This window comes from Dromaius novaehollandiae, chromosome 15 (genome assembly GCF_036370855.1).
Source record: "Dromaius novaehollandiae isolate bDroNov1 chromosome 15, bDroNov1.hap1, whole genome shotgun sequence".
Lineage (NCBI taxonomy): Eukaryota > Metazoa > Chordata > Aves > Casuariiformes > Dromaiidae > Dromaius > Dromaius novaehollandiae.
In genome coordinates, this window is record NC_088112.1 from 1,779,389 (window position 1) to 1,805,235 (window position 25,847).

General features: G+C 57.7%; 2 protein-coding genes across 3 annotated transcripts in view; both read left to right on the forward strand.

The window, feature by feature from the left end:
• The first annotated feature begins 6,433 nt into the window (after nucleotides 1-6,433).
• On the forward strand, nucleotides 6,434-10,589 carry LOC135329997 (protocadherin alpha-2-like). The gene has a single exon (XM_064520757.1). The coding sequence runs from the start codon at nucleotides 6,674-6,676 to the stop codon at nucleotides 9,506-9,508; it is 2,835 nt and encodes a 944-aa protein (XP_064376827.1). The 5' UTR covers nucleotides 6,434-6,673; the 3' UTR covers nucleotides 9,509-10,589.
• Nucleotides 10,590-15,668: 5,079 nt separating this feature from the next.
• Nucleotides 15,669-25,847, forward strand: part of LOC112993838 (protocadherin alpha-C2) — a 99,745-nt gene continuing 89,566 nt past the window's right edge. Inside the window, exon 1 of one of the 2 annotated variants that reach the window (XM_064520759.1) lies at nucleotides 15,669-18,385. In XM_064520759.1, the coding sequence (XP_064376829.1) occupies nucleotides 15,908-18,385 (2,478 nt within the window). In that variant the 5' untranslated portion in view covers nucleotides 15,669-15,907. The remainder of the gene's footprint in view (nucleotides 18,386-25,847) is intronic. The other variant, XM_064520758.1, reaches the window with a different exon arrangement.

A 25,847-nucleotide genomic window follows, 5' to 3' on the forward strand; every position in this document is an offset into this window, starting at 1 on the left:
TGTGGTGGAGACCTGGAAATAAACCAAGACCACTGTTCGAACAGCTGTATGGATAACGATGTAATGAGAGACGACCTGTTTGACAGACAGACCTATCTGTGTTAGCATTTGGTATCTTTATTTTGGTTCAGCCTTATGTTGTGTGGCTAATGTTCCTTTGCCAGAACGAGCAAACGATTTCTGTACGAAGTCATCCCACTCATGTTTCTGCCTGGCATGTGTGTCAGGGCGGCAGCAAGCTTGCATGGCTGTGTAGAGAAGGAGCTGTGATATCTTTATCTCCGTGGATGTGGTGGGAGCCAGGGGAGATGTTTTCAGACTAACAGTCCCTTGCCAGAGCAGTGGTGTGAGCTTTGGAGTTTTTTGTTTGGTTATGTGGTGTGTGGATCACTTTAATGAATGCGAGGCATTCCACGCGGACTAATTTGCACTGGTAGCAGAAATACTCTTGCTTCGTTGTACTATGCATGCATGCTTACCTGAAAAGGTAAGTAAGAACTTGACTTTTATTGTGCAGCTACAAGTGGGAAACACAATTCATAGAGAGCACTTCACTGAGGCACATGGAGATAACTAGAGAGCTGTGGCTGCCCTATGTTATTTCACTCTTCAATGATTTGTGCAGTTCGGGCTGTGTTCAGAGTGACTTCCAAAGTTAGGGAGTCATTGCCAGAGTTGAGACTCTGAAACATTGCATGCATGTATGGTGTTTTAGCATCCTAAAATGCCATCGGTACATACAGTGCTTCAGAGGTTGCAACCACTGTTCTAGTCTGACAGAGATATTCTTTGTAATAGGATGTCCTGGCTCTATTATTTGGTGTTTGAAAACCAGGGCGAGTGCATGGAATCGCTCAATGTCATCACTGTCACAAAGTTATGCAAAAGTAGGCAATCTATTCTTGTTTTTAGCGACAACCGGCTAGGTACCAATTATGTTCTGCAGCCCTTGGTCCTTTCCACAGATGGAGAGCCAAGAGTGTGGTCTTCTACGGTACAGGAAGCAGAGGTGCAGGGGAAAGGGGAGAGCTGCTGTGGCATCTCCTCTACACGTATTGTTGCTTATTAATGTGCAGCATTTCCAGCTGCATATGCTGGTTCGTGGAAACCAGGAAGGGTCTGCTTGAGTGTATCTGCCAGACACTGTGCATTTGATACAGTCCATATATATATTTATTTATGATACAGTCACTGTTAGGGTAAGGGTCTGTAAAAGGCCGAGTCAGCCTGGGAGTTGGGAAGCAGAACTGTGGGTGGTGGTTGGTGTCCAGCAATTTCCTGGCACTGCGGCAATGGCCCTGAGTGAGGTCTGGCCATGTCCTGATTTGAAGGGTGACCCTGAGCAGTGCAGAGCCTTTCCTGAGGCACGTGGCGACGTTGGGGAGGACGTGGAATGTGTCATAACCCAAGAAGGGGAGAATGCCTGCTTGTTGTGGGAACCCGTTTCCCGGGGTGGGATGTCGAGGATACCTAGAGAAGAGCCTAAGTCAACAGAGTTGCTCAGTGATGCTTACTCAGGATCGTTTTGCAGGCTGCAAGAGCCTGGCGTTGGAGGCCTTGCTGGTCTTGAGAGGGTACTTGGTGTTGAAATGCCACAGTGTGCTTTTATCGTAGGAATGTTCCCACCAAAGTAGTCCTGGAGTGTCGCCTTTCCCTGCTGGATGTATTTGATGCCGTGTAAGGACGTGTGGCATCCACAGCGTATAGTGCAGGGAGACCCCTGTAGGGGAAGTCCTAGTGGACTCCGAGGTCGTCACACTAAGTGAGGTTGGAAGGGGCATGTGGAGGTCCGTAGTGAAGCCTGGAGACATCCCTTTTTCAGGCACAAGCCTGCCTGAAAAGGCTGTTTGACCTTCATCCTGCATCTGCAAGTGGAAAACGGAGCAGAGGAAAACGTCTTCCTTGGGGGCAGGAAAGACCACTGTAGAGCCGTGCCTTCCCTATCTTATTTCACCTTTCTCTGAGCATCTTCTTGCTGAGCTATGTTCGGTGTGACTTGCAAATTAGAGAGCTCCTGGAGTTGTCAGGTCTCTTTGGAGACTGTCCACAGTGACCATATCTTAGGCTGGTGTGGTATCTCGGGAGGTGGACCACTATGTCACGGAGGACCAGAGGTGTTGTTTGTAAAATGATTTCCTTCCTCTATGGTTATGCTCTTTGATAACCAAGGAGAGTGCCAGAAACCGCTGAGCAAAAGGGAAGAGTCTGTGCGTGTTGTTCGCGGTGAAGCATGAGGCATGAATCCTTCCCATGCAAACGTCTTCGTTGTGGAAGCCTCGGCCTTTGCCCAGCCTTGATGGAAATGGAGAAGGAAGAGGCCTGAGAGGTTTTCCCTGGAGTCCTGCCCGTGCTTCTTGCGAGAGTGGAGTCGACATGTAGAAAGCACTTTGGACAGAAGAGGAACAGAAGAAGCGAAAACGAGAAGAGGAAACGGTACTGGGGACGGGAAGGGAATGGAACGGGATGTTTTGAACAGAGAGAGGAAAGGAAGGAAAGGGAAAGGTGGAAAAGAAAAGAAGGCGATCGCCATCGTTAACCGGCATTAGCTGCATATAGGGAATGCGCGGTTAGTCCCTAACGAGCTTACCCGCCCTTAGGTGTGAATGGACAATGCCAGGGAGCTGATGCGCCGTAATTAGCGCTGATGGCTCCGTCTTTGATGGTCTGAGGCTCTGGGGTGGAGGCGGTCGGAGAGCCCCCCGCGGAGGGAAAGCGGGAAGGAGGCGGGCGACTTCCCTCTCCCTCGTTTGCTTTGCCTTTGCTCGCTATTGCTTCTGGATTTGTGTTCCCCACTTCTTAGTCCCCGCCCGCGAGAAGCGGAAGAGAACCGCAGTTGTTCCCTACAGAGTCTATCGCTCCAGCAGACTTAGTTGGCGGTGGCCCTGCATCTTTGGTGGCTATCTTGAGGATTTTATTCCTTGCGTGTGTTTTCCTGAGCGCCCTTTGTGCTACTGTACTACAAGTTTCCCCTCTGGGGTTCCATATTGTTACATACTCATGCTTAGCTGTGTTACAAAGTGTAGATGTACTGGAGCTGGCGGTCCTACTCAGCTCCGAGTCAGTGTTAGAGGATGCTGACACAGTGTCTCGGGATGTACTGTTTTCGAGCGCCTCTGTCCGGGTTCAAGGCAAAGCAGAAGTAATTGCAAGCTGCGTTCCTTCCACTCTGCGGGGCAGGAGGAAAAGGCCCTGTCCTGCCTACAGAAGGAGCAACAGCTTGACCCATGTCTCGGGAGGTGAAGTTCGTCGTTGAGAAAGCCTCGATTGAAGGACGTTGTTAACATACTTGGTGCTTCAAAGGGTACAGGCAGAAGAGCAAATGTCAAGGTAGGTGTAAGACACGGGAAAGTATGTTGCTCTGTTAGCCAAGGTGCATTGGTCGAGGACGTGCATTCAGTCACCAGGAACCCTGGTGGAAGCTGGTCACTCCCGCTTGCTGACTGTGCCCCTTCCATGTCGCCCGTGGTGGTCGGCCTTGCTTGTTTTCTGGGAGTACCGATAAACATGCTGTGTTAACGTCTTGGTGCCTGATGGTGAGCCTGTGGGCAGCAGCTGGGACACCACATTTCCCCCCCTGAGAAACACCCCCTTTCCCTGTCGCCAGTCTGACTGAAGAGGTATCTCAGTAACTGTGTGCAAGATGCAGACTGCTTCGTTTTGATGTCTGTGAGATTTCTGAACTGGAGCCACTTGCTGTCAGCGTGGGCACTTCTTTCCTCCTGTCTTGAGGTGCGTTTGACTTCGAGAGAGTGTCATCAGTTCCCAGCTTTCCCTTCTGCAGCCCTTTTCACAGAAGGGGCTAAAAGTGTCCTTTTATCGTATGAATGTGCCCATTGAGGTAGTCCTGGAGTGTCCCCTTCCCCTCCTGGGTCTGTTTGAAACCGTATAAGGGTGTCCGGCATGCATAGCTCCGCTTTGTGTGAATGTTAGTCCCTTGGGATTGTTTGGAGCTTGTACCTGCAGCTTTCTCTGGGCTCCCCCTCCTTCTTGTAGCGGAAGTCCTAGTGGACTCGGAGGTTGTCACACTAAGGGAGGTTGGAAGGGGCCTGTGGAAGTCCCTAGTGCAACCCTGTGCTGAGAGCAGGGCCTGCTTTGAAGTGAGGTGGGGCTGAACTCAGGGCCTTGTGCAGTCAATTCCAAATATCTCCAAGGATGGCAATTCGGCAGCCTCTCTGGGCCCCTGTTGAGGTGCCTAACCACTCTCACTGTCAGCTGTCATTGCAGATTTCCCTTCAGACCCCTTCTAAGGGACTTCTTTTATTTTTTATTCTTTTTGCCCAAGGAAAGGCATTCATGGGGCTAAAAATATGATCCAGTAGAGTGTCTTTGACAGACAGATGTGTCGGTTTTCAGTCTTGGGATCTTTAACTTGGATGCACCTAATGATTCCTGCAGGCTTGGCCGAGCCAGTAGCACTTTGGAGTGATCTCGTGCCTTCCACATTGCTTCCTGGCACAGTGTGAGGGGTGACAGCAAGCAGGTGTGATTGAGTGTGGGAAGGTCCCTCGTGTGTTTATCTCAGTGGATGTGGAGGGAGTGCGTAGGGATGTTCTGAGTGAACATGCGATAGGGTAACCTTCCTGGCTTCTGTCTGGTTATTGTGACAGGTGGATGATGTTGATGGGTGTGGGGCAACATGTGGGGACTAATTCCCATGGGGACTGAACTCCTGGCTCTGTTGTTCTGTGAGTGGATGCCTGCCTGGTGAGATAAGCAGGAGCTGGCCATGCACCGTGCAGCTGCAAGTGGAAAAGGAGGCACAGAGCCACGTCTTGGCTGGGGGAGAGGAAGACCACCAACGAGCTGGGCTTCCCCTCCATTTTTTCACCCTTCTGTGAGCATTTGCTTGTTGATGTATGTACTGATGGACATCCTGAAGTAAGGAGTCCCTGGCATTCCTAGGTCTTTTGGGAGTGTGTCTGCACTGACCGTACCTCATGATGGTGTTATGTTTCCAAGGGTGGACCTTTCTGTTATGGCCTAGTAGAGGTGATCTTTGTTATAGGATTTCCTTGCTCTATGATATGCTTTCTCATGACAAAGGGGAGTGCACAAAACTGCTGAGCCACATCTGCATCTCAAACCCAGCCTTTCAAGAGGGAAGAACCTGTGCCTGCTGTTAGCAGTGATCATTCAGAAATGACTCCCATGTGACTCTGGTTGTTGTGCACGCCTCGGTGTTTCCAATGGATGGAAGTCTTCTCGCCAAAAGGGAGCAGAGGTGCAGGGGCAGAGTGCCTGCTCTGCCCAGCCTACAAGTAGCCAGGAGATCTGTCACACCTGCTGAGCAAAGAGAAGTGAGGACAAGTCAAGGGGGACAGAGGCTGGGGCAGGGTTCTCTCACTGAAGGCCTTCCCAGGTGTGATCCGTGGTGCAGTGGCTCTGCGTCTGCTGGCACATGAAGAGAGGGAGAGAGAGAGAGAGTTCCCCGGAAAAGCAGTTCCGGAGAGTCCTTGAGGTTCGTCGGTACTCAGGGACCTCGTGCAAGGCCTGATGGGAAAGAGTTAGACCTTCAGAAAACGCTTTGGAAAAGGGAAGAGAGAAAGGAGAAGAGAAAGGGAGGGAAGAAGAGAAGGGACGGGGTGTGGTGGGAAAGGAAGAGGATAGAAGGGAAGGAGTCGGAAGGGGAGGGCAAGGCAGGAGAGGGAAGGGAAAGAAAAGAATTCACCAACGTGTACGAACATGATGGCTGTCTCCTGAATACCGTTAGTCCCTAACGAGCTTACCCTTCATTAGGGGCGAGTGTGCCGTTCCAGGGAGCTGATGCCCCGTAGTCAGTGATGATGTTTAGGAGCAGGACGTTGTTCCGGTGCCAGCAGGCCGCGTTCCTCTTCCCTCTGCATCCTTTGTTGTCCTGCTGCAGATTCTGCCGCTTGCCTATGTTTTCCTGCACGCCGTTCGTGCAGCTACCGCAGCTCTCCGTGTGCTGCTTTGGGGCTGCGTTTTGAACACCTACCACTCCTTAGCTGCGGTCCAAACCGTGGCTAGATTGTCGCTGCCTATGACATGAGCAGTGTTACCGGGTCACAGAGTGCTGGCGCACTGACGTCGGTTACAGCACTTTCGAGTGCTCCTCGCTGGGCTGCAGGCAAGAAAAAGCATTTTCGCTACGCTGCTGGCTCTGCTTCGACTGTGCGGGTGCTACAAGCCACTGCTGTGCCTACGGAAGGAGCAAGAGCACGAAGGGCGGGGCGGGAGGCGAAGCTTGCGGTGAAAGCAGCCTGGCTCCGCGGGAGGGTGTCTCCGCCCGGAAGAGGTCGGCGAGGGGTGGTGGCGCTTCCGTGCCTGGGAAGGCGCGTGAAGCGGCGGGCAGAGAAAGGCGCCACGCGTGAGCCGAGAGGGGAGCCGGAGCTGCGGTGCCCGGCCGCGGCCGGGGAGCTGCGGGGCGGCGGGAGAGGCGGCGGGTGTCGGGGCGTGTCGCGGCGGGCGGGCGGCGGCAGGAAGGCGGCTTTGGCGGCTTTGGCGGCGCGTGTGAGGCGGCGGGGCACACGGTGTCGCTGCAGGCTCAGGAACGGCGGCGGCGCGGCGCGGCGGCTCCGCCCCGGTGCGGCGGAGAGCCCGGCTGTGAGCGCGGGGGGAGCGGCCGGGCGCGGGCGGCGGTGCCGGGCAGCGGCGGCGAGCGGCGGCGGTGCCGGGGAGCCGTGCGGGGCCCGTGCGGGTGCCGGCGCTGGCCATGGGCGTGTGCGTGCCGGCGGCGCTGCGGGTGCTGGTGCTGCAGGCGGCCTGGGCGCTGGGCGGCGGCCAGGTGCGCTACTCGGTGCCGGAGGAAGCCAAGGCCGGCACGGTGGTGGGTCGTCTGGCGCAGGACCTGGGGCTGGAGGCGGGCGAGCTGGAGGCGCGTCGGCTGCGGCTGGTGGCGAAGGGCCGGCGGGCGAGCGTGGAGGTGAGCGGGGCGAGCGGGGCGCTGGTGCTGAGCTCGCGGCTCGACCGCGAGGAGCTGTGCGGCAAGAGCGCGCCGTGCGCCCTGCGCCTGGAGGTGCTGGTGGACCGGCCGCTGCGCGTCTTTCACGTGGAGCTGGAGGTCACCGACATCAACGACAATGCCCCGCTCTTCCCCGCCGCCCGCAGAAACCTCAGTGTCGCCGAGTCCTTAACGCTGCCGGGCTCGCGCTTCCCGCTGGAGGGCGCGTCGGACGCAGACATCGGAGCCAACGCGCAGCTCTCCTACAAACTCAGCCCGAGCGAGCATTTCGCTCTAGAATTGAAATCCAAAGACGAGAAGAAAACATCCATAGCGCTCGTACTAACGAAGGCGCTGGACCGGGAGGCGATGGCGGTGCACCGGTTGGTGCTGACGGCGAGTGACGGCGGCAGACCGTCGCTGTCGGGCACGATGGAGCTGGTGATCTCGGTGCTGGATGTGAACGACAACGCGCCCGAGTTCAACCAGTCGGTCTATAAAGTGCAGTTACCCGAGAATTCGGCCCCGGCAACGTTGATCCTGCAGCTTACAGCGACAGACAAGGACGAGGGAATTAACCAGGAAATATCTTACGCCTTCAGCGACACCACGGCCGCGTCGTGGAAGGGTGTGTTCAGAATTGATCCAAAATCAGGGGAACTAAGTACTGTAGGAAAACTGGACTTTGAGGACGTTGAGTCCTATGACCTGGAGATCGAAGCGAAAGACAGGGGTACGCCTCCGTTATCGGGTCACTGCAGCGTGGAGCTGAAGGTGCTGGACGTGAACGACAACGCGCCGGAGGTGTGGGTGACGTCGCTGTCGGTGCCGGTGCCGGAGGACGCGGCGGTGGGGACGGTGGTGGCGCTGCTGAGCGTGTCGGACCGGGACTCGGGGGCGAACGGCCGGGTGCGGTGCGCGGTGTGGCCGGCGGCGCCGTTCGGGCTGGTGGCGACGTTCGAGGGCTCGTACTCGCTGGTGCTGCGGGAGGCGCTGGACCGGGAGCGGGTGGCGGAGTACGAGGTGGAGGTGCGGGCGGAGGACGGCGGGGCGCCGCCGCTGCGCGCCAGCCGCGGGCTGCGGGTGCCGGTGTCGGACGTGAACGACAACGCGCCGGCGTTCGCGCAGGCCGTGTACACGGTGCTGGCGCGGGAGAACAACGCGGCGGGCGCGGAGCTGGCGCGGCTGTGGGCGCGGGACCCCGACGAGGCGGGCAACGGGCGCGTGAGCTACTCGGTGGCGGAGGGCGGCGCGGGCGCGGGGGCGCGGTCGGCGTCGAGCTACGTGTCGGTGGACGCGGAGAGCGGTCGGCTGTGGGCGCTGCAGCCCTTCGACTACGAGGAGCTGCAGGTGCTGCAGTTCGAGGTGCGCGCGGTGGACGCGGGGCAGCCGGCGCTGTGCGGCAACGCCACGGTGCAGCTCTTCGTCGTGGACGAGAACGACAACGCGCCGGCGCTGCTGCCGCCCGCGGGCGGCGGCGCGGGGCCCTGGGCTGGCGGCGCGGCGTCGGGGCCGTCGTCGTCGTCGTCGGGGCCGTCGTCGTCGGGGTCGTCGCTGTGGGCGTGGGCGGCGTGGGGGTCGCCGGCGGGGCAGGTGGTGGCGAAGATCCGCGCGGTGGACGCGGACTCGGGCTACAACGCGTGGCTGCGCTACGAGCTGCGGGAGCCGCGGGGCAAGGGCGCGTTCCGCGTGGGGCTGTACAGCGGCGAGGTGAGCACGGCGCGGGCGCTGGAGGAGGCGGACGGCCCGCGGCAGACGCTGGTCATCGTGGTGCGGGACCACGGCGAGCCGGCGCGCTCGGCCACGGCCACGCTGAGCGTGTCGCTGGGCGAGGGCGCCGAGGCGGCGCTGGCGGCGGCGGCGGGCGCGGGCTCGTCGCTGTCGGGGCTGCGGCCGGCGGCGGGCGCCGAGGGCGGCGCGGCGGCGGCGGCGGCGGCGGCGACGACGACGAACGTGTGGCTGGTGGTGGCCATCTGCGCGGTGTCGAGCCTGTTCCTGCTGGCGGTGGTGCTGTACGGGGCGTCGCGGTGGGCGCCGCGGGCGGCCGTGCTGTCGGGGCCCGGGCCGGCGACGCTGGTGTGCGCCAGCGAAGTGGGCAGCTGGTCGTACTCGCAGCGCCAGAGCCGGAGCCTGTGCGTGGCGGACGGCGCGGGCAAGAGCGACCTCATGGTTTTCAGCCCCAACTTCCCGCCGCCCGCCGGCGCCGCGGCGAAGGAGACGCCGCAGGATCCGCCCGCCCTCCTGGACACGGTCAGTGGCACTTTCTTTCCCCCCTCTTCTCACCTGCGGGTCTCCCGGAAACACTTTCACGGTTCTCGCCTGAGCCCTTTGGAATCGCCTCTTGGCGCCTGCGGGGGGCCGGTGCTTGTCAGGTCCTTGATCTCTGGCTGTTGGCCGCGAGGTCCCGTGTGTTTCCCTGCGCTTGCAATAGCTCTCAGAGCTGAAGTGAGCTTTGAGAAAGAGTCTACCTTCTGGAGCCTGGGGTTTGCTAGGATCTCTCCTGTAAACATTTTCCATAGTGTTACGCTGCGAAGTATTCCGCATGAGCGGTTCCCTTTCTATTTCTGGCTGAGGTGTTACGGGAGAGCAGGCTCCTGCTCCCTGTAGGATCCGCTACCTTTTTTTGTTGTCGAGGACCTAGAAGTGAACAGAGAGATCCAGAGCATGATTTGGGATGGAAGGAACGTGTGGAAGTCTGCAGTGCTGTCCCCGTGCTTAAAGCAGGTCTAACTTCGAAGTTGGAGGAGGTTGCTGAGGATGTTGTGCCTTCGAGAGCTGCATATGGTTGCTCGCTGTCATTCTCCATCTACCCCTGCTTGTGAAGACCTCTGCCGTGTGCGCCTTTCAGTCATTTCTCTTTGAACATGGGGAATCCTTCCTCAAAGAGAAGTTCCTCCAAAGTTTTGGTCAGCTTGATGGTGGTCTCTGAAACTCTCACTGTTCTTCTCTCTTCTCTTTATCGCATTCGGGAGGTGATGAACTGCACGCAGAATTCAGACTTTCGTTGAACCTGGAGTTTGCATAACGTGGAAGGAAATCCGTTGTTTTCTTCTCTGTCCCCAGAAGTCTTAACCTTAGTGCCTCTTTTAGCCTCCTTTCATGTTGTATGGCATGCCCTCATTCATATACATTTTCCTGTCTTGCATGTAGGCCAATTCGAATGAATATTTTATTTTTGGCTGCTGATGCTCCCACAGAATGCTGCTCTGCAGCCTTCTGTCTTACGGAGAACGCTGTCCTCCTCTTCCTCCTCCTCCTCCTCTTTGATTCTCTCTTTCATTCATGCAAGGTGACCTCTGTTGGTACTTCATGGTTTTCTGCCCCCCTGCCTTGTATGGCATCTATTTGTTCGTGAAGTACTACACAATTAGTTTGTAGGTGGGACAGATAATGGGACTCTGTATGGATAACAATGTAATGAGAGAAGACCTGTTTGACAGACAGACCTATCTGTGTTAGCATTTGGTATCTTTATTTTGGTTCAGCCTCATGTTGTGTGGCTAATGTTTCTTTGCTAGAATGAGCAAGCAATTTCTGTCCGAAGTCATCCCACTCATGTTTCTGCTTGGCATGTGTGTCAGGGTGGCAGCAAGCTTGCATGGCTGTGTAGAGAAGGAGCTGTGATATCTTTATCTCCGTGGATGTGGTGGGAGCCAGGGGAGATGTTTTCAGACCAACAGTCCCTTGCCAGAGCAGCGGTGTGACCTTTGAGGTTTTTTGTTTGGTTATGTGGTGTGTGGATCACTTTAATGAATGCGAGGCATTCCACGCGGACTAATTTGCGCTGGTAGCAGAAATACTCTTGCTTTGTTTTCCTATGCATGAATGCTTTCATAGAATGAAATTAGTGCCGCTTGCAGTTAGAGCTGCCATGGCATCTCCTCTACACGTATTGTTGCTTATTGATGTGCAGCATTTCCAGCTGCATTTGCTGGTTCGTGGAAAACCAGGAAGCGTCTGGTTGAGAGAATCTGTCAGACACTGTGCATTTGACACAGTCCATGCTTTTTTTATGACAGAGTCACTGTTAGGGTAGGGGTCTGTAAAAGGCCGAGTCAGCCTGGGACTGGGAAGCAGAACTGTGGGTGGTGGTGTCCAGCAATTTCCTGGCACTGCGGCAATGGCCCTGAGTGAGTTCTGGCCATGTCCTGATTTGAAGGGTGACCCTGAGCAGTGCAGAGCCTTTCCTGAGGCACGTGGCGACGTTGGGGAGGACGTGGAATGTGTCATAACCCAAGAAGGGGAGAATGCCTGCTTGTTGTGGGAACCCGTTTCCCGGGGTGGGATGTCGAGGATACCTAGAGAAGAGCCTAAGTCAGCAGAGTTGCTCAGTGATGCTTGCCCAGGATCGTTTTGCAGGCTGCAAGAGCCTGGCGTTGGAGGCCTTGCTGGTCTTGAGAGGGTACTTGGTGTTGAAATGCCACAGTGTGCTTTTATCGTAGGAATGTTCCCACCAAAGTAGTCCTGGAGTGTCGCCTTTCCCTGCTGGGTGTGTTTGATGCCGTGTAAGAACGTGTGGCATCCACAGCCTATAGTGCAGGGAGACCTCTGTAGGGGAAGTCCTAGTGGACTCCGAGGTCGTCACACTAAGTGAGGTTGGAAGGGGCATGTGGAGGTCCGTAGTGAAGCCTGGAGACATCCCTTTTTCAGGCACAAGCCTGCCTGAAAAGGCTGTTTGACCTTCATCCTGCATCTGCAAGTGGAAAACGGAGCAGAGGAAAACGTCTTCCTTGGGGGCAGGAAAGACCACTGTAGAGCCGTGCCTTCCCTATCTTATTTCACCCTTCTCTGAGCATCTTCTTGCTGAGCTGTGTTCGGTGGGACTTGCAAATTAGAGAGCTCCTGGAGTTGTCAGGTCTCTTTGGAGACTGTCCACAGTGACCATATCTTAGGCTGGTGTGGTATCTCGGGAGGTGGACCACTATGTCACGGAGGACCAGAGGTGTTGTTTGTAAAATGATTTCCTTCCTCTATGGTTATGCTCTTTGATAACCAAGGAGAGTGCCAGAAACCGCTGAGCAAAAGGGAAGAGTCTGTGCGTGTTGTTCGCGGTGAAGCATGAGGCATGAATCCTTCCCATGCAAACGTCTTCGTTGTGGAAGCCTCGGCCTTTGCCCAGCCTTGATGGAAATGGAGAAGGAAGAGGCCTGAGAGGTTTTCCCTGGAGTCCTGCCCGTGCTTCTTGCGAGAGTGGAGTCGACATGTAGAAAGCACTTTGGACAGAAGAGGAACAGAAGAAGCGAAAACGAGAAGAGGAAACGGTACTGGGGACGGGAAGGGAATGGAACGGGATGTTTTGAACAGAGAGAGGAAAGGAAGGAAAGGGAAAGGTGGAAAAGAAAAGAAGGCGATCGCCGTCATCAACCGGCATTAGCTGCATATAGGGAATGCGCGGTTAGTCCCTAACGAGCTTACCCGCCCTTAGGTGTGAATGGACAATGCCAGGGAGCTGATGCGCCGTAATTAGCGCTGATGGCTCCGTCTTTGATGGTCTGAGGCTCTGGGGTGGAGGCGGTCGGAGAGCTCCCCGCGGAGGGAAAGCGGGAAGGAGGCGGGCGACTTCCCTCTCCCTCGTTTGCTTTGCCTTTGCTCGCTATTGCTTCTGGATTTGTGTTCCCCACTTCTTAGTCCCCGCCCGCGAGAAGCGGAAGAGAACCTCAGTTGTTCCCCACAGAGTCTATCGCTCCAGCAGACTTAGTTGGCGGTGGCCCTGCATCTTTGGTGGCTATCTTGAGGATTTTATTCCTTGCGTGTGTTTTCCTGAGCGCCCTTTGTGCGACTGTACTACAAGTTTCCCCTCTGGGGTTCCGTATTGTTACATACTCATGCTTAGCTGTGTTACAAAGTGTAGATGTACTGGAGCTGGCGGTCCTACTCAGCTCCGAGTCAGTGTTAGAGGATGCTGACACAGTGTCTCGGGATGTACTGTTTTCGAGCGCCTCTGTCCGGGTTCAAGGCAAAGCAGAAGTAATTGCATGCTGCGTTCCTTCCACTCTGCGGGGCAGGTGGAAAAGGCCCTGTCCTGCCTACAGAAGGAGCAACAGCTTGACCCATGTCTCGGGAGGTGAAGTTCGTCGTTGAGAAAGCCTCGATTGAAGGATGTTGTTAACATACTTGGTGCTTTAAAGGGTACAGGCAGAAGAGCAAATGCCAAGGTAGGTGTAAGACACGGGAAAGTATGTTGCTCTGTTAGCCAAGGTGCATTGGTCGAGGACGTGCATTCAGTCACCAGGAACCCTGGTGGAAGCTGGTCACTCCCGCTCGCTGACTGTGCCCCTTCCATGTCGCCCGTGGTGGTCGGCCTTGCTTGTTTTCTGGGAGTACCGATAAACATGCTGTGTTAACGTCTTGGTGCCTGATGGTGAGCCTGTGGGCAGCAGCTGGGACACCATATTCCCCCCCTGAGAAACACCCCCTTTCCCTGTCGCCAGTCTGACTGAAGAGGTATCTCAGTAACTGTGTGCAAGATGCAGACTGCTTCGTTTTGATGTCTGTGACATTTCTGAACTGGAGCCACTTGCTGTCAGTGTGGGCACTTCTTTCCTCCTATCTTGAGGTGCGTTTGACTTCGAGAGAGTGTCATCAGTTCCCAGCTTTCCCTTCTGCAGCCTTTTTCACAAAAGGGGCCAAAGGAACATTGTCCGCAATGCAATGATTTCACAGCTTTGACCAGACGTGCGTAGTTTTTGCAAACCCCACTTCCACGGAAGTGATCCTTGTTATCGATCACTGGAGATTTCCCTTAGAACCCCCTATACAGGTATGATCTAATTTAATTTTCTGAAGAAGCCGCCACTGACAGAACCTCCAGGTGCCTCAAACTACAACAGAGGATCATGTGCCTGCCTGGCCGAAGTCTCTGTGCCCCCGTTTAGTCGTGATATATATATATTTGGATCGATGTAATGTTGCCTGGGTCATGCCTGCAGGCTTGGCCGAGCCGGCAGCACTTTGGAGTGATCTCGTGCCTTCCACGTTGCTTCCCGGCACAGTGTGAGGGGTGACAGCAAGCAGGTGTGATTGAGTGTGGGAAGGTCCCTCGTGTGTTTATCTCAGTGGATGTGGAGGGAGTGTGTGGGGATGTTCTGAGTGAACATGCGATAGGGTAACCTTCCTGGCTTCTGTTTGGTTATTGTGACAGGTGGATGATGTTGATGAGTGTGAGGCAACGTGTGGAGACTGAACTCCTGGCTCTGTTGTTCTGTGAGTGGATGCCTGCCTGGTGAGATAAGCAGGAGCTGGCCGTGCACCGTGCAGCTGCAAGTGGAAAAGGAGGCACAGAGCCACGTCTTGGCTGGGGGAGAGGAAGACCACCAAAGAGCGGAGCTTATCTTATTTTTTTCACCCTTCTATGAGCTTTTTGTTGTCGACATACGTACTGGTGGACTTTCTGAAAGATCTGTGCTTGCTGTTAGCAGTGATCATTCAGGAATCAGAAATCACTCCTCTGTGACGATATTTGTTGTGCAAAACTTGGTGTTTGCAATGGATGGAAGTCTTCTCGCAAAAAAGGAGCAGAGGTGCAGGGGCAGAGTGCCTGCTTTGCCTAGCACATGGGGGGAGAGAGAGAGAGAGAGAGAGAGAGTTCCCCGGAAAAGCAGTTCCGGAGGGTCCTTGAGGTTCGTCGGTACTCAGGGACCTCGTGCAAGGCCTGATGGGAAAGAGTTAGACCTTCAGAAAACGCTTTGGAAAAGGGAAGAGAGAAAGGAGAAGAGAAAGGGAGGGAAGAAGAGAAGGGACGGGGTGGGGTGGGAAAGGAAGAGGATAGAAGGGAAGGAGTTGGAAGGGGAGGGCAAGGCAGGAGAGGGACGGGAAAGAAAAGAATTCACCAACGTGTACGAACATGATGGCTGTCTCTTGAATACCGTTAGTCCCTAACGAGCTTACCCTTCATTAGGGGCGAGTGTGCCGTGCCAGGGAGCTGATGCCCCGTAGTCAGTGATGATGGCTCCCTCTCTGACGATCTGAGGCTCTGGGGTGGAGGCGATGCGAGAGCTCCCCGCGGAGGGAAGCGAGACCGAAGTGGGCGATTTGTCATGTGCACCGTTTTCCTCCTCCACCCCTCCCGCCAAAGCAAGCGGAGGCAGCTGCTCTGTTCCCTGCAGAGTCTACCGTGCCGTTTAGGAGCAGGACGTTGTTCCGGTGCCAGCAGGCCGCGTTCCTCTTCCCTCTGCATCCTTTGTTGTCCTGCTGCAGATTCTGCCGCTTGCCTATGTTTTCCTGCACGCCGTTCGTGCAGCTACCGCAGCTCTCCGTGTGCTGCTTTGGGGCTGCGTTTTGAACACCTCCCACTCCTTAGCTGCGGTCCAAACCGTGGCTAGATTGTCGCTGCCTATGACATGAGCAGTGTTACCGGGTCACAGAGTGCTGGCGCACTGACGTCGGTTACAGCACTTTCGAGTGCTCCTCGCTGGGCTGCAGGCAAGAAAAAGCATTTTCGCTACGCTGCTGGCTCTGCTTCGACTGTGCGGGTGCTACAAGCCACTGCTGTGCCTACGGAAGGAGCAAGAGCACGAAGGGCGGGGCGGGAGGCGAAGCTTGCGGTGAAAGCAGCCTGGCTCCGCGGGAGGGTGTCTCCGCCCAGAAGAGGTCGGCGAGGGGTGGTGGCGCTTCCGTGCCTGGGAAGGCGCGTGAAGCGGCGGGCAGAGAAAGGCGCCACGCGTGAGCCGAGAGGGGAGCCGGAGCTGCGGTGCCCGGCCGCGGCCGGGGAGCTGCGGGGCGGCGGGAGAGGCGGCGGGTGTCGGGGCGTGTCGCGGCGGGCGGGCGGCGGCAGGAAGGCGGCTTTGGCGGCTTTGGCGGCGCGTGTGAGGCGGCGGGGCACACGGTGTCGCTGCAGGCTCAGGAACGGCGGCGGCGCGGCGCGGCGGCTCCGCCCCGGTGCGGCGGAGAGCCCGGCTGTGAGCGCGGGGGGAGCGGCCGGGCGCGGGCGGCGGTGCCGGGCAGCGGCGGCGAGCGGCGGCGGTGCCGGGGAGCCGTGCGGGGCCCGTGCGGGTGCCGGCGCTGGCCATGGGCGTGTGCGTGCCGGCGGCGCTGCGGGTGCTGGTGCTGCAGGCGGCCTGGGCGCTGGGCGGCGGCCAGGTGCGCTACTCGGTGCCGGAGGAAGCCAAGGCCGGCACGGTGGTGGGTCGTCTGGCGCAGGACCTGGGGCTGGAGGCGGGCGAGCTGGAGGCGCGTCGGCTGCGGCTGGTGGCGAAGGGCCGGCGGGCGAGCGTGGAGGTGAGCGGGGCGAGCGGGGCGCTGGTGCTGAGCTCGCGGCTCGACCGCGAGGAGCTGTGCGGCAAGAGCGCGCCGTGCGCCCTGCGCCTGGAGGTGCTGGTGGACCGGCCGCTGCGCGTCTTTCACGTGGAGCTGGAGGTCACCGACATCAACGACAATGCCCCGCTCTTCCCCGCCGCCCGCAGAAACCTCAGTGTCGCCGAGTCCTTAACGCTGCCGGGCTCGCGCTTCCCGCTGGAGGGCGCGTCGGACGCAGACATCGGAGCCAACGCGCAGCTCTCCTACAAACTCAGCCCGAGCGAGCATTTCACTCTGGACTTGCAGAAAACCGAAGAGGATGGTGAATCGTTATTTCTGGTGGTGTCGAAGGCGCTGGACCGGGAGGCGATGGCGGTGCACCGGTTGGTGCTGACGGCGAGTGACGGCGGCAGACCGTCGCTGTCGGGCACGATGGAGCTGGTGATCTCGGTGCTGGATGTGAACGACAACGCGCCCGAATTCAACCAGTCGGTCTATAAAGTGCAATTGGTGGAAAATAGGGAAACGGGAAGTTTAGTGATGAGAGTGAACGCCACGGATCGCGATGAGGGAACGAACAGTGAAATTTCCTATGTCCTCCGAAGTATTTTTCCTGCGGATGGAGGTGACATGTTCCGAATCGACAGGGACAGCGGGGAGATCAGTCTCAGAGGACACTTGGACTTCGAGGACGTTCGCCTTTATCGTCTGCAAGTGGATGCGGAGGACAGGGGAAACCCCTCCCTGAGCGGGCACTGCAAAGTGGTGGTGGAAGTGCTGGACGTGAACGACAACGCGCCGGAGGTGTGGGTGACGTCGCTGTCGGTGCCGGTGCCGGAGGACGCGGCGGTGGGGACGGTGGTGGCGCTGCTGAGCGTGTCGGACCGGGACTCGGGGGCGAACGGCCGGGTGCGGTGCGCGGTGTGGCCGGCGGCGCCGTTCGGGCTGGTGGCGACGTTCGAGGGCTCGTACTCGCTGGTGCTGCGGGAGGCGCTGGACCGGGAGCGGGTGGCGGAGTACGAGGTGGAGGTGCGGGCGGAGGACGGCGGGGCGCCGCCGCTGCGCGCCAGCCGCGGGCTGCGGGTGCCGGTGTCGGACGTGAACGACAACGCGCCGGCGTTCGCGCAGGCCGTGTACACGGTGCTGGCGCGGGAGAACAACGCGGCGGGCGCGGAGCTGGCGCGGCTGTGGGCGCGGGACCCCGACGAGGCGGGCAACGGGCGCGTGAGCTACTCGGTGGCGGAGGGCGGCGCGGGCGCGGGGGCGCGGTCGGCGTCGAGCTACGTGTCGGTGGACGCGGAGAGCGGTCGGCTGTGGGCGCTGCAGCCCTTCGACTACGAGGAGCTGCAGGTGCTGCAGTTCGAGGTGCGCGCGGTGGACGCGGGGCAGCCGGCGCTGTGCGGCAACGCCACGGTGCAGCTCTTCGTCGTGGACGAGAACGACAACGCGCCGGCGCTGCTGCCGCCCGCGGGCGGCGGCGCGGGGCCCTGGGCTGGCGGCGCGGCGTCGGGGCCGTCGTCGTCGTCGTCGGGGCCGTCGTCGTCGGGGTCGTCGCTGTGGGCGTGGGCGGCGTGGGGGTCGCCGGCGGGGCAGGTGGTGGCGAAGATCCGCGCGGTGGACGCGGACTCGGGCTACAACGCGTGGCTGCGCTACGAGCTGCGGGAGCCGCGGGGCAAGGGCGCGTTCCGCGTGGGGCTGTACAGCGGCGAGGTGAGCACGGCGCGGGCGCTGGAGGAGGCGGACGGCCCGCGGCAGACGCTGGTCATCGTGGTGCGGGACCACGGCGAGCCGGCGCGCTCGGCCACGGCCACGCTGAGCGTGTCGCTGGGCGAGGGCGCCGAGGCGGCGCTGGCGGCGGCGGCGGGCGCGGGCTCGTCGCTGTCGGGGCTGCGGCCGGCGGCGGGCGCCGAGGGCGGCGCGGCGGCGGCGGCGGCGGCGGCGACGACGACGAACGTGTGGCTGGTGGTGGCCATCTGCGCGGTGTCGAGCCTGTTCCTGCTGGCGGTGGTGCTGTACGGGGCGTCGCGGTGGGCGCCGCGGGCGGCCGTGCTGTCGGGGCCCGGGCCGGCGACGCTGGTGTGCGCCAGCGAAGTGGGCAGCTGGTCGTACTCGCAGCGCCAGAGCCGGAGCCTGTGCGTGGCGGACGGCGCGGGCAAGAGCGACCTCATGGTTTTCAGCCCCAACTTCCCGCCGCCCGCCGGCGCCGCGGCGAAGGAGACGCCGCAGGATCCGCCCGCCCTCCTGGACACGGTCAGTGGCACTTTCTTTCCCCCCTCTTCTCACCTGCGGGTCTCCCGGAAACACTTTCACGGTTCTCGCCTGAGCCCTTTGGAATCGCCTCTTGGCGCCTGCGGGGGGCCGGTGCTTGTCAGGTCCTTGATCTCTGGCTGTTGGCCGCGAGGTCCCGTGTGTTTCCCTGCGCTTGCAATAGCTCTCAGAGCTGAAGTGAGCTTTGAGAAAGAGTCTACCTTCTGGAGCCTGGGGTTTGCTAGGATCTCTCCTGTAAACATTTTCCATAGTGTTACGCTGCGAAGTATTCCGCATGAGCGGTTCCCTTTCTATTTCTGGCTGAGGTGTTACGGGAGAGCAGGCTCCTGCTCCCTGTAGGATCCGCTACCTTTTTTTGTTGTCGAGGACCTAGAAGTGAACAGAGAGATCCAGAGCATGATTTGGGATGGAAGGAACGTGTGGAAGTCTGCAGTGCTGTCCCCGTGCTTAAAGCAGGTCTAACTTCGAAGTTGGAGGAGGTTGCTGAGGATGTTGTGCCTTCGAGAGCTGCATATGGTTGCTCGCTGTCATTCTCCATCTACCCATGCTTGTGAAGACCTCTGCCGTGTGCGCCTTTCAGTCATTTCTCTTTGAACATGGGGAATCCTTCCTCAAAGAGAAGTTCCTCCAAAGTTTTGGTCAGCTTGATGGTGGTCTCTGAAACTCTCACTGTTCTTCTCTCTTCTCTTTATCGCATTCGGGAGGTGATGAACTGCACGCAGAATTCAGACTTTCGTTGAACCTGGAGTTTGCATAACGTGGAAGGAAATCCGTTGTTTTCTTCTCTGTCCCCAGAAGTCTTAACCTTAGTGCCTCTTTTAGCCTCCTTTCATGTTGTATGGCATGCCCTCATTCATATACATTTTCCTGTCTTGCATGTAGGCCAATTCGAATGAATATTTTATTTTTGGCTGCTGATGCTCCCACAGAATGCTGCTCTGCAGCCTTCTGTCTTACGGAGAACGCTGTCCTCCTCTTCCTCCTCCTCCTCCTCTTTGATTCTCTCTTTCATTCATGCAAGGTGACCTCTGTTGGTACTTCATGGTTTTCTGCCCCCCTGCCTTGTATGGCATCTATTTGTTCGTGAAGTACTACACAATTAGTTTGTAGGTGGGACAGATAATGGGACTCTGTATGGATAACAATGTAATGAGAGAAGACCTGTTTGACAGACAGACCTATCTGTGTTAGCATTTGGTATCTTTATTTTGGTTCAGCCTCATGTTGTGTGGCTAATGTTTCTTTGCTAGAATGAGCAAGCAATTTCTGTCCGAAGTCATCCCACTCATGTTTCTGCCTGGCATGTGTGTCAGGGTGGCAGCAAGCTTGCATGGCTGTGTAGAGAAGGAGCTGTGATATCTTTATCTCCGTGGATGTGGTGGGAGCCAGGGGAGATGTTTTCAGACCAACAGTCCCTTGCCAGAGCAGCGGTGCAACCTTTGGGGGGTATTTGTTTGGTTATGTGGTGTGTGGATCACTTTAATGAATGCGAGGCATTCCACGTGGACTAATTTGCACTGGTAGCAGAAATACTCTTGCTTCGTTGTACTATGCATGCATGCTTACCTGAAAAGGTAAGTAAGAACTTGACTATTATTGTGCAGCTACAAGTGGGAAACACAATTCATAGAGAGCACTTCACTGAGGCATATGGAGATTACTAGAGAGCTTTGGCTGCCCTATGTTATTTCCCCGTTCGATGACTTGTGCAGTTCGGGCTATGTTCAGAGTGACTTCCAAAGTTAGGGAGTCATTGCCAGAGTTGAGACTCTGAAACATTGCATGCATGTATGGTGTTTTGGCATCCTAAAACGCCATCCATGCATACAGTGTTTCAGAGGTTGAAACCACTGTTCTAGTCTGACAGAGATATTCTTGTAATAGGGTGTCCTGGCTCTATTATTTGGTGTTTGAAAACCAGGGCGATTGCATGGAATCGCTCAATGTCATCACTGTCACAAAGTAATGCAAAAGTGGCAATCTATTCTTGTTTTTAGCGACGACCTGCTAGGTACCAATCATGTCCTGCAGACCTTGGCCCTTTCCACCAATGAAGAGCCAAAATTGGTCTTGTACGGTAGAGGAAGCAGAGGTGCAGGGGGTAGGTGTGTGCTTTGCAAAGAATTAAAGAAACCGGGAGGCTTTGTTACACCTCCTGAGGAATGTGTAGCGAAGAAAAAGTCAAAGGGAGCAGAAGTGGTGGAGGCTGTTTTCAATGAATGCCGTCTGAGGTGTAATCCCTGGCGCATATCTCTGAGTGCACAGGCATCTGGACGGAGACAATTTGCTGGAAAAGGAGCTCCTAAGAGTGCATCAGACTTCATCAATGACTTCATGCAAGGCTTAATGTAAAACAGGAATCAACGAGCATGAGGGCTTCTGTCTCAGACCACGGACCTGCTTCATGTCAAGAGATGTGCAGGCAGTTAGTAAACATTCGGTAAGTCCTGGTCAATAATAGATCATTTAAGGAAAGAAAAGGGAAGAAATTGTGGCGGGGAAAGACGTAAGGTCTGCAGACTCGTGTTCGTCAGAGAGAAATGTTCTGAAGAGAAATGGCGGAGCTCTGTCGCCCGAGCGGGCACGGCCACGTCCCATCCTTCCCCGGGCTGGGCTCTGCTCCGCAGGCGCGGGAGGCAGCGAGAGGAGTCCGCTTGCAGGAGTCGGAGCCGGTGTCGGACACACGGTGCCGCTGTCGGCCGCGAAGGCGCCCTGAGCCGGGAGGAATAAGGCAGCTCCTCCCCGAGCCGCTGACACCGCTGCCCGTCAGCGGTCGAGGACGGCGGAGCCCGGATGCGGCGGGCAGGGCTGGCCTAGGCGGCTGCGCGGGGAGCCGCGCCTGCGGCGGGGGAGCGGCGGCGAGCGGCGGCGGTGCCGGGGAGCCGTGCGGGGCCCGTGCGGGTGCCGGCGCTGGCCATGGGCGTGTGCGTGCCGGCGGCGCTGCGGGTGCTGGTGCTGCAGGCGGCCTGGGCGCTGGGCGGCGGCCAGGTGCGCTACTCGGTGCCGGAGGAAGCCAAGGCCGGCACGGTGGTGGGTCGTCTGGCGCAGGACCTGGGGCTGGAGGCGGGCGAGCTGGAGGCGCGTCGGCTGCGGCTGGTGGCGAAGGGCCGGCGGGCGAGCGTGGAGGTGAGCGGGGCGAGCGGGGCGCTGGTGCTGAGCTCGCGGCTCGACCGCGAGGAGCTGTGCGGCAAGAGCGCGCCGTGCGCCCTGCGCCTGGAGGTGCTGGTGGACCGGCCGCTGCGCGTCTTTCACGTGGAGCTGGAGGTCACCGACATCAACGACAATGCCCCGCTCTTCCCCGCCGCCCGCAAGAACCTCAGCATATCGGAGAGTTTCCCTCCCGGCTCGCGCTTCCCGCTGGAGGGCGCGTCGGACGCAGACATCGGAGCCAACGCGCAGCTCTCCTACAAACTCAGCCCGAGCGAGCATTTCACTCTAGAAGTGAAATCCGCGGGTGAAAACAGGAAATCGTTATTTCTGGTGGTGTCGAAGGCGCTGGACCGGGAGGCGATGGCGGTGCACCGGTTGGTGCTGACGGCGAGTGACGGCGGCAGACCGTCGCTGTCGGGCACGATGGAGCTGGTGATCTCGGTGCTGGATGTGAACGACAACGCGCCCGAGTTCAACCAGTCGGTCTATAAAGTGCAGCTGGCGGAGAGCACTGCAGAGGGGACGCTGGTGGTGCGCGTGAGCGCCACGGATCCGGACGAGGGAATTAACCGCCAAGTGGAGTACACAGTGAACAACATCATTCCTGCCAGTGGAAGAGACCTGTTCGTGCTAGACTCAAGCACAGGGGAGCTGAAGCTCTCGGGTCCCCTGGATTTTGAGGACGTTCGTCTATACGAGATACAAGTGGAAGCGAAAGACAGGGGGGCGACTCCGCTTTCAGGTCACTGCAGCGTGGAGCTGGAGGTGCTGGACGTGAACGACAACGCGCCGGAGGTGTGGGTGACGTCGCTGTCGGTGCCGGTGCCGGAGGACGCGGCGGTGGGGACGGTGGTGGCGCTGCTGAGCGTGTCGGACCGGGACTCGGGGGCGAACGGCCGGGTGCGGTGCGCGGTGTGGCCGGCGGCGCCGTTCGGGCTGGTGGCGACGTTCGAGGGCTCGTACTCGCTGGTGCTGCGGGAGGCGCTGGACCGGGAGCGGGTGGCGGAGTACGAGGTGGAGGTGCGGGCGGAGGACGGCGGGGCGCCGCCGCTGCGCGCCAGCCGCGGGCTGCGGGTGCCGGTGTCGGACGTGAACGACAACGCGCCGGCGTTCGCGCAGGCCGTGTACACGGTGCTGGCGCGGGAGAACAACGCGGCGGGCGCGGAGCTGGCGCGGCTGTGGGCGCGGGACCCCGACGAGGCGGGCAACGGGCGCGTGAGCTACTCGGTGGCGGAGGGCGGCGCGGGCGCGGGGGCGCGGTCGGCGTCGAGCTACGTGTCGGTGGACGCGGAGAGCGGTCGGCTGTGGGCGCTGCAGCCCTTCGACTACGAGGAGCTGCAGGTGCTGCAGTTCGAGGTGCGCGCGGTGGACGCGGGGCAGCCGGCGCTGTGCGGCAACGCCACGGTGCAGCTCTTCGTCGTGGACGAGAACGACAACGCGCCGGCGCTGCTGCCGCCCGCGGGCGGCGGCGCGGGGCCCTGGGCTGGCGGCGCGGCGTCGGGGCCGTCGTCGTCGTCGTCGGGGCCGTCGTCGTCGGGGTCGTCGCTGTGGGCGTGGGCGGCGTGGGGGTCGCCGGCGGGGCAGGTGGTGGCGAAGATCCGCGCGGTGGACGCGGACTCGGGCTACAACGCGTGGCTGCGCTACGAGCTGCGGGAGCCGCGGGGCAAGGGCGCGTTCCGCGTGGGGCTGTACAGCGGCGAGGTGAGCACGGCGCGGGCGCTGGAGGAGGCGGACGGCCCGCGGCAGACGCTGGTCATCGTGGTGCGGGACCACGGCGAGCCGGCGCGCTCGGCCACGGCCACGCTGAGCGTGTCGCTGGGCGAGGGCGCCGAGGCGGCGCTGGCGGCGGCGGCGGGCGCGGGCTCGTCGCTGTCGGGGCTGCGGCCGGCGGCGGGCGCCGAGGGCGGCGCGGCGGCGGCGGCGGCGACGACGACGAACGTGTGGCTGGTGGTGGCCATCTGCGCGGTGTCGAGCCTGTTCCTGCTGGCGGTGGTGCTGTACGGGGCGTCGCGGTGGGCGCCGCGGGCGGCCGTGCTGTCGGGGCCCGGGCCGGCGACGCTGGTGTGCGCCAGCGAAGTGGGCAGCTGGTCGTACTCGCAGCGCCAGAGCCGGAGCCTGTGCGTGGCGGACGGCGCGGGCAAGAGCGACCTCATGGTTTTCAGCCCCAACTTCTTGCCGCCTCCGGCAGAGAATAATTTTGCTGGGAAGGAGCAGTCACTAACCCCACGTTCGTGTGGCGTGGTAAGTGTGTTCGTATGTTTTTCTGCTCTGGGGTGTTTTCTTTTCTACTGTCTTTCTTTTTTTCTTTATGAGTTATTTGCTAATAGAAACATCCTAGATGTTGTAATTTTTGTAGAACGGTAATCTGACTCTGATTTTGCTATTGCTTGTAGCCTGAATGGTCCATATTTAGACGCCTGTGTTTTTATTGGATTTGTCCATGTTTGCCGGTTTCTTGTGTTGTAAATCATGTTTGCCTTGACATTGAATGATTCACAAAACATTGTCTCTTCTTTTTTGTACTTTACGTTTTGGGAAGCATCAGTGTTTTTAGGTCTTGTTTGCGATGGTGTATTTGGTGAAATATATGCTTAGAGTCTTAACGTTTTTATCTTGTACACGGTATTGAATGCCGATCGCGTGAGGTTAGCTAGTCTTCTCTTTTGCCTTTTTAGTGACTTTTGGTGTCTACCCGTTTGGGCGGTGTTCGCAAGCTGGTTACCTCCTAAGGCTGATTGCAGATAGGGTATGTATTAGCTTCGAATCCAGCTGTGATTGAGATAGGTTTTAGTGAGGAATGTGTCCGTATATGTCGGTTTTGTATTTGTCTCAAAGGTTGAGGATCTTGCTGGGTGTTTTACCTCGCTTATCCCATGAAGCTGGAACACATTAAAAGACCTTTACGGTTTGGAATGAGAGGAAGAAGTGTGTTGGTGGAGGTCTTTAATGGTGTGTTGCTCCTGGACAGATCTCATATAGCTGGTGTAACTCTCGTTGCAACGTTAAAAACGGAGTTCGTATGACTTCCGGGGAAGTTAGAACAGTCGGTATTTTCATAGGAGCATTTTCGTGTCACGTGTTCAAGTCGCAAAAGACATGCGTTTATATAATTACCATAGTCTGGGGAAAACATGATCCTGTCAACACATTATATTTCTCTTGAGAGCATTTATTTTGTTGGTTCTTTTAGCAATAGACCTGATTTAGGCAAGGCACATAGCGTAAAAATCGAAGTCACAGATCGATGCTTCCAAACTGACAGCAGTGTTGTTTTTAGGTAAACCAAAATCCGGGTAAAGAAGGTGGATATATTCATGTCAGTTCCGAATAAATTCTTAGGGGGCTGATATCTCCCGCGGATTCATAGAAAATGTGAGCGCATCCCGTTAATTTATTTTTCCTTTTTGCAGTTCTTTGACATCACTTAGAAAAGACTTTTGTAGTTCGTGTTCTTTGTATATTTGTTGGCGATTTTGTTTGAAGACTCCTCTGACCACATCAGGTAGCTATTGTGCAAAAGGGAAGAGAGGCTTATCACCTCTTGAGTAGGTGTGAATTGCCTTCACTTGTCTCTCAGCAGCAAGGTTTATCAAAGTGCTGTAGAAGTGTTAAGGTGGTTTTCCTTAATTCACAAGGATCTTGCAGAAGGCAGGAAAAACAGGCTGAGATTTCCTAAAGGAAAACTTGGTAGAGCTTTTTTTTTTCTGGTTCAAGTTTAGAAGGTTTTACTAACTCTAGAAAAGAATGCAAAAACAACTGTCGTCTGAGAGAGCCTCACAGCGAGTGCGGACGTGAAGATAACGCCATCCGCCACCGCGGAGGTGGTGGCGAATCGGCTTGTTTCCGTGGGCTAAGATTAAAAGCGATGACATGGAGTCTGTTAATGACGATCATTTTCGGGGTAAGAGAAGATGTGTGTCGTCTGAAGAGACTTGCTCAATTCCAGATATTTCCTTGGTTTCACTATGACCGCTATAATAAATTGAGGGTCTGAAGGGACCCTACACTGGTAGGAAATATTGCTGCATGTTTCTAAAAGAATTAGCGAAGCATTAACTTCAGAAATAAACCTCGAGAATGCTTTTACTTCGTAGCATATTCTGGAAAGAAGTCGTTAACAGAAGATGCTAGAATATACGGTCAGTGTCCTAGATAAAAGGGATTGCCGTGAGGTTGTCAGTCTCTGCCAGACCAGGCTCTCGTCATCTCAAAGGCTACTACCATTGCCACATATGGTTTTGGAAAATGATTCTGATTAATGTGGGTGTTACGAGGCACAGTGCAATCGCGATGG

Excerpts from the sequence above, each read along its gene's own strand:
- LOC135329997 (XM_064520757.1), top strand. The coding sequence starts at position 6,674 with ATGGGCGTGTGCGTGCCGGCGGCGCTGCGGGTGCTGGTGCTGCAGGCG.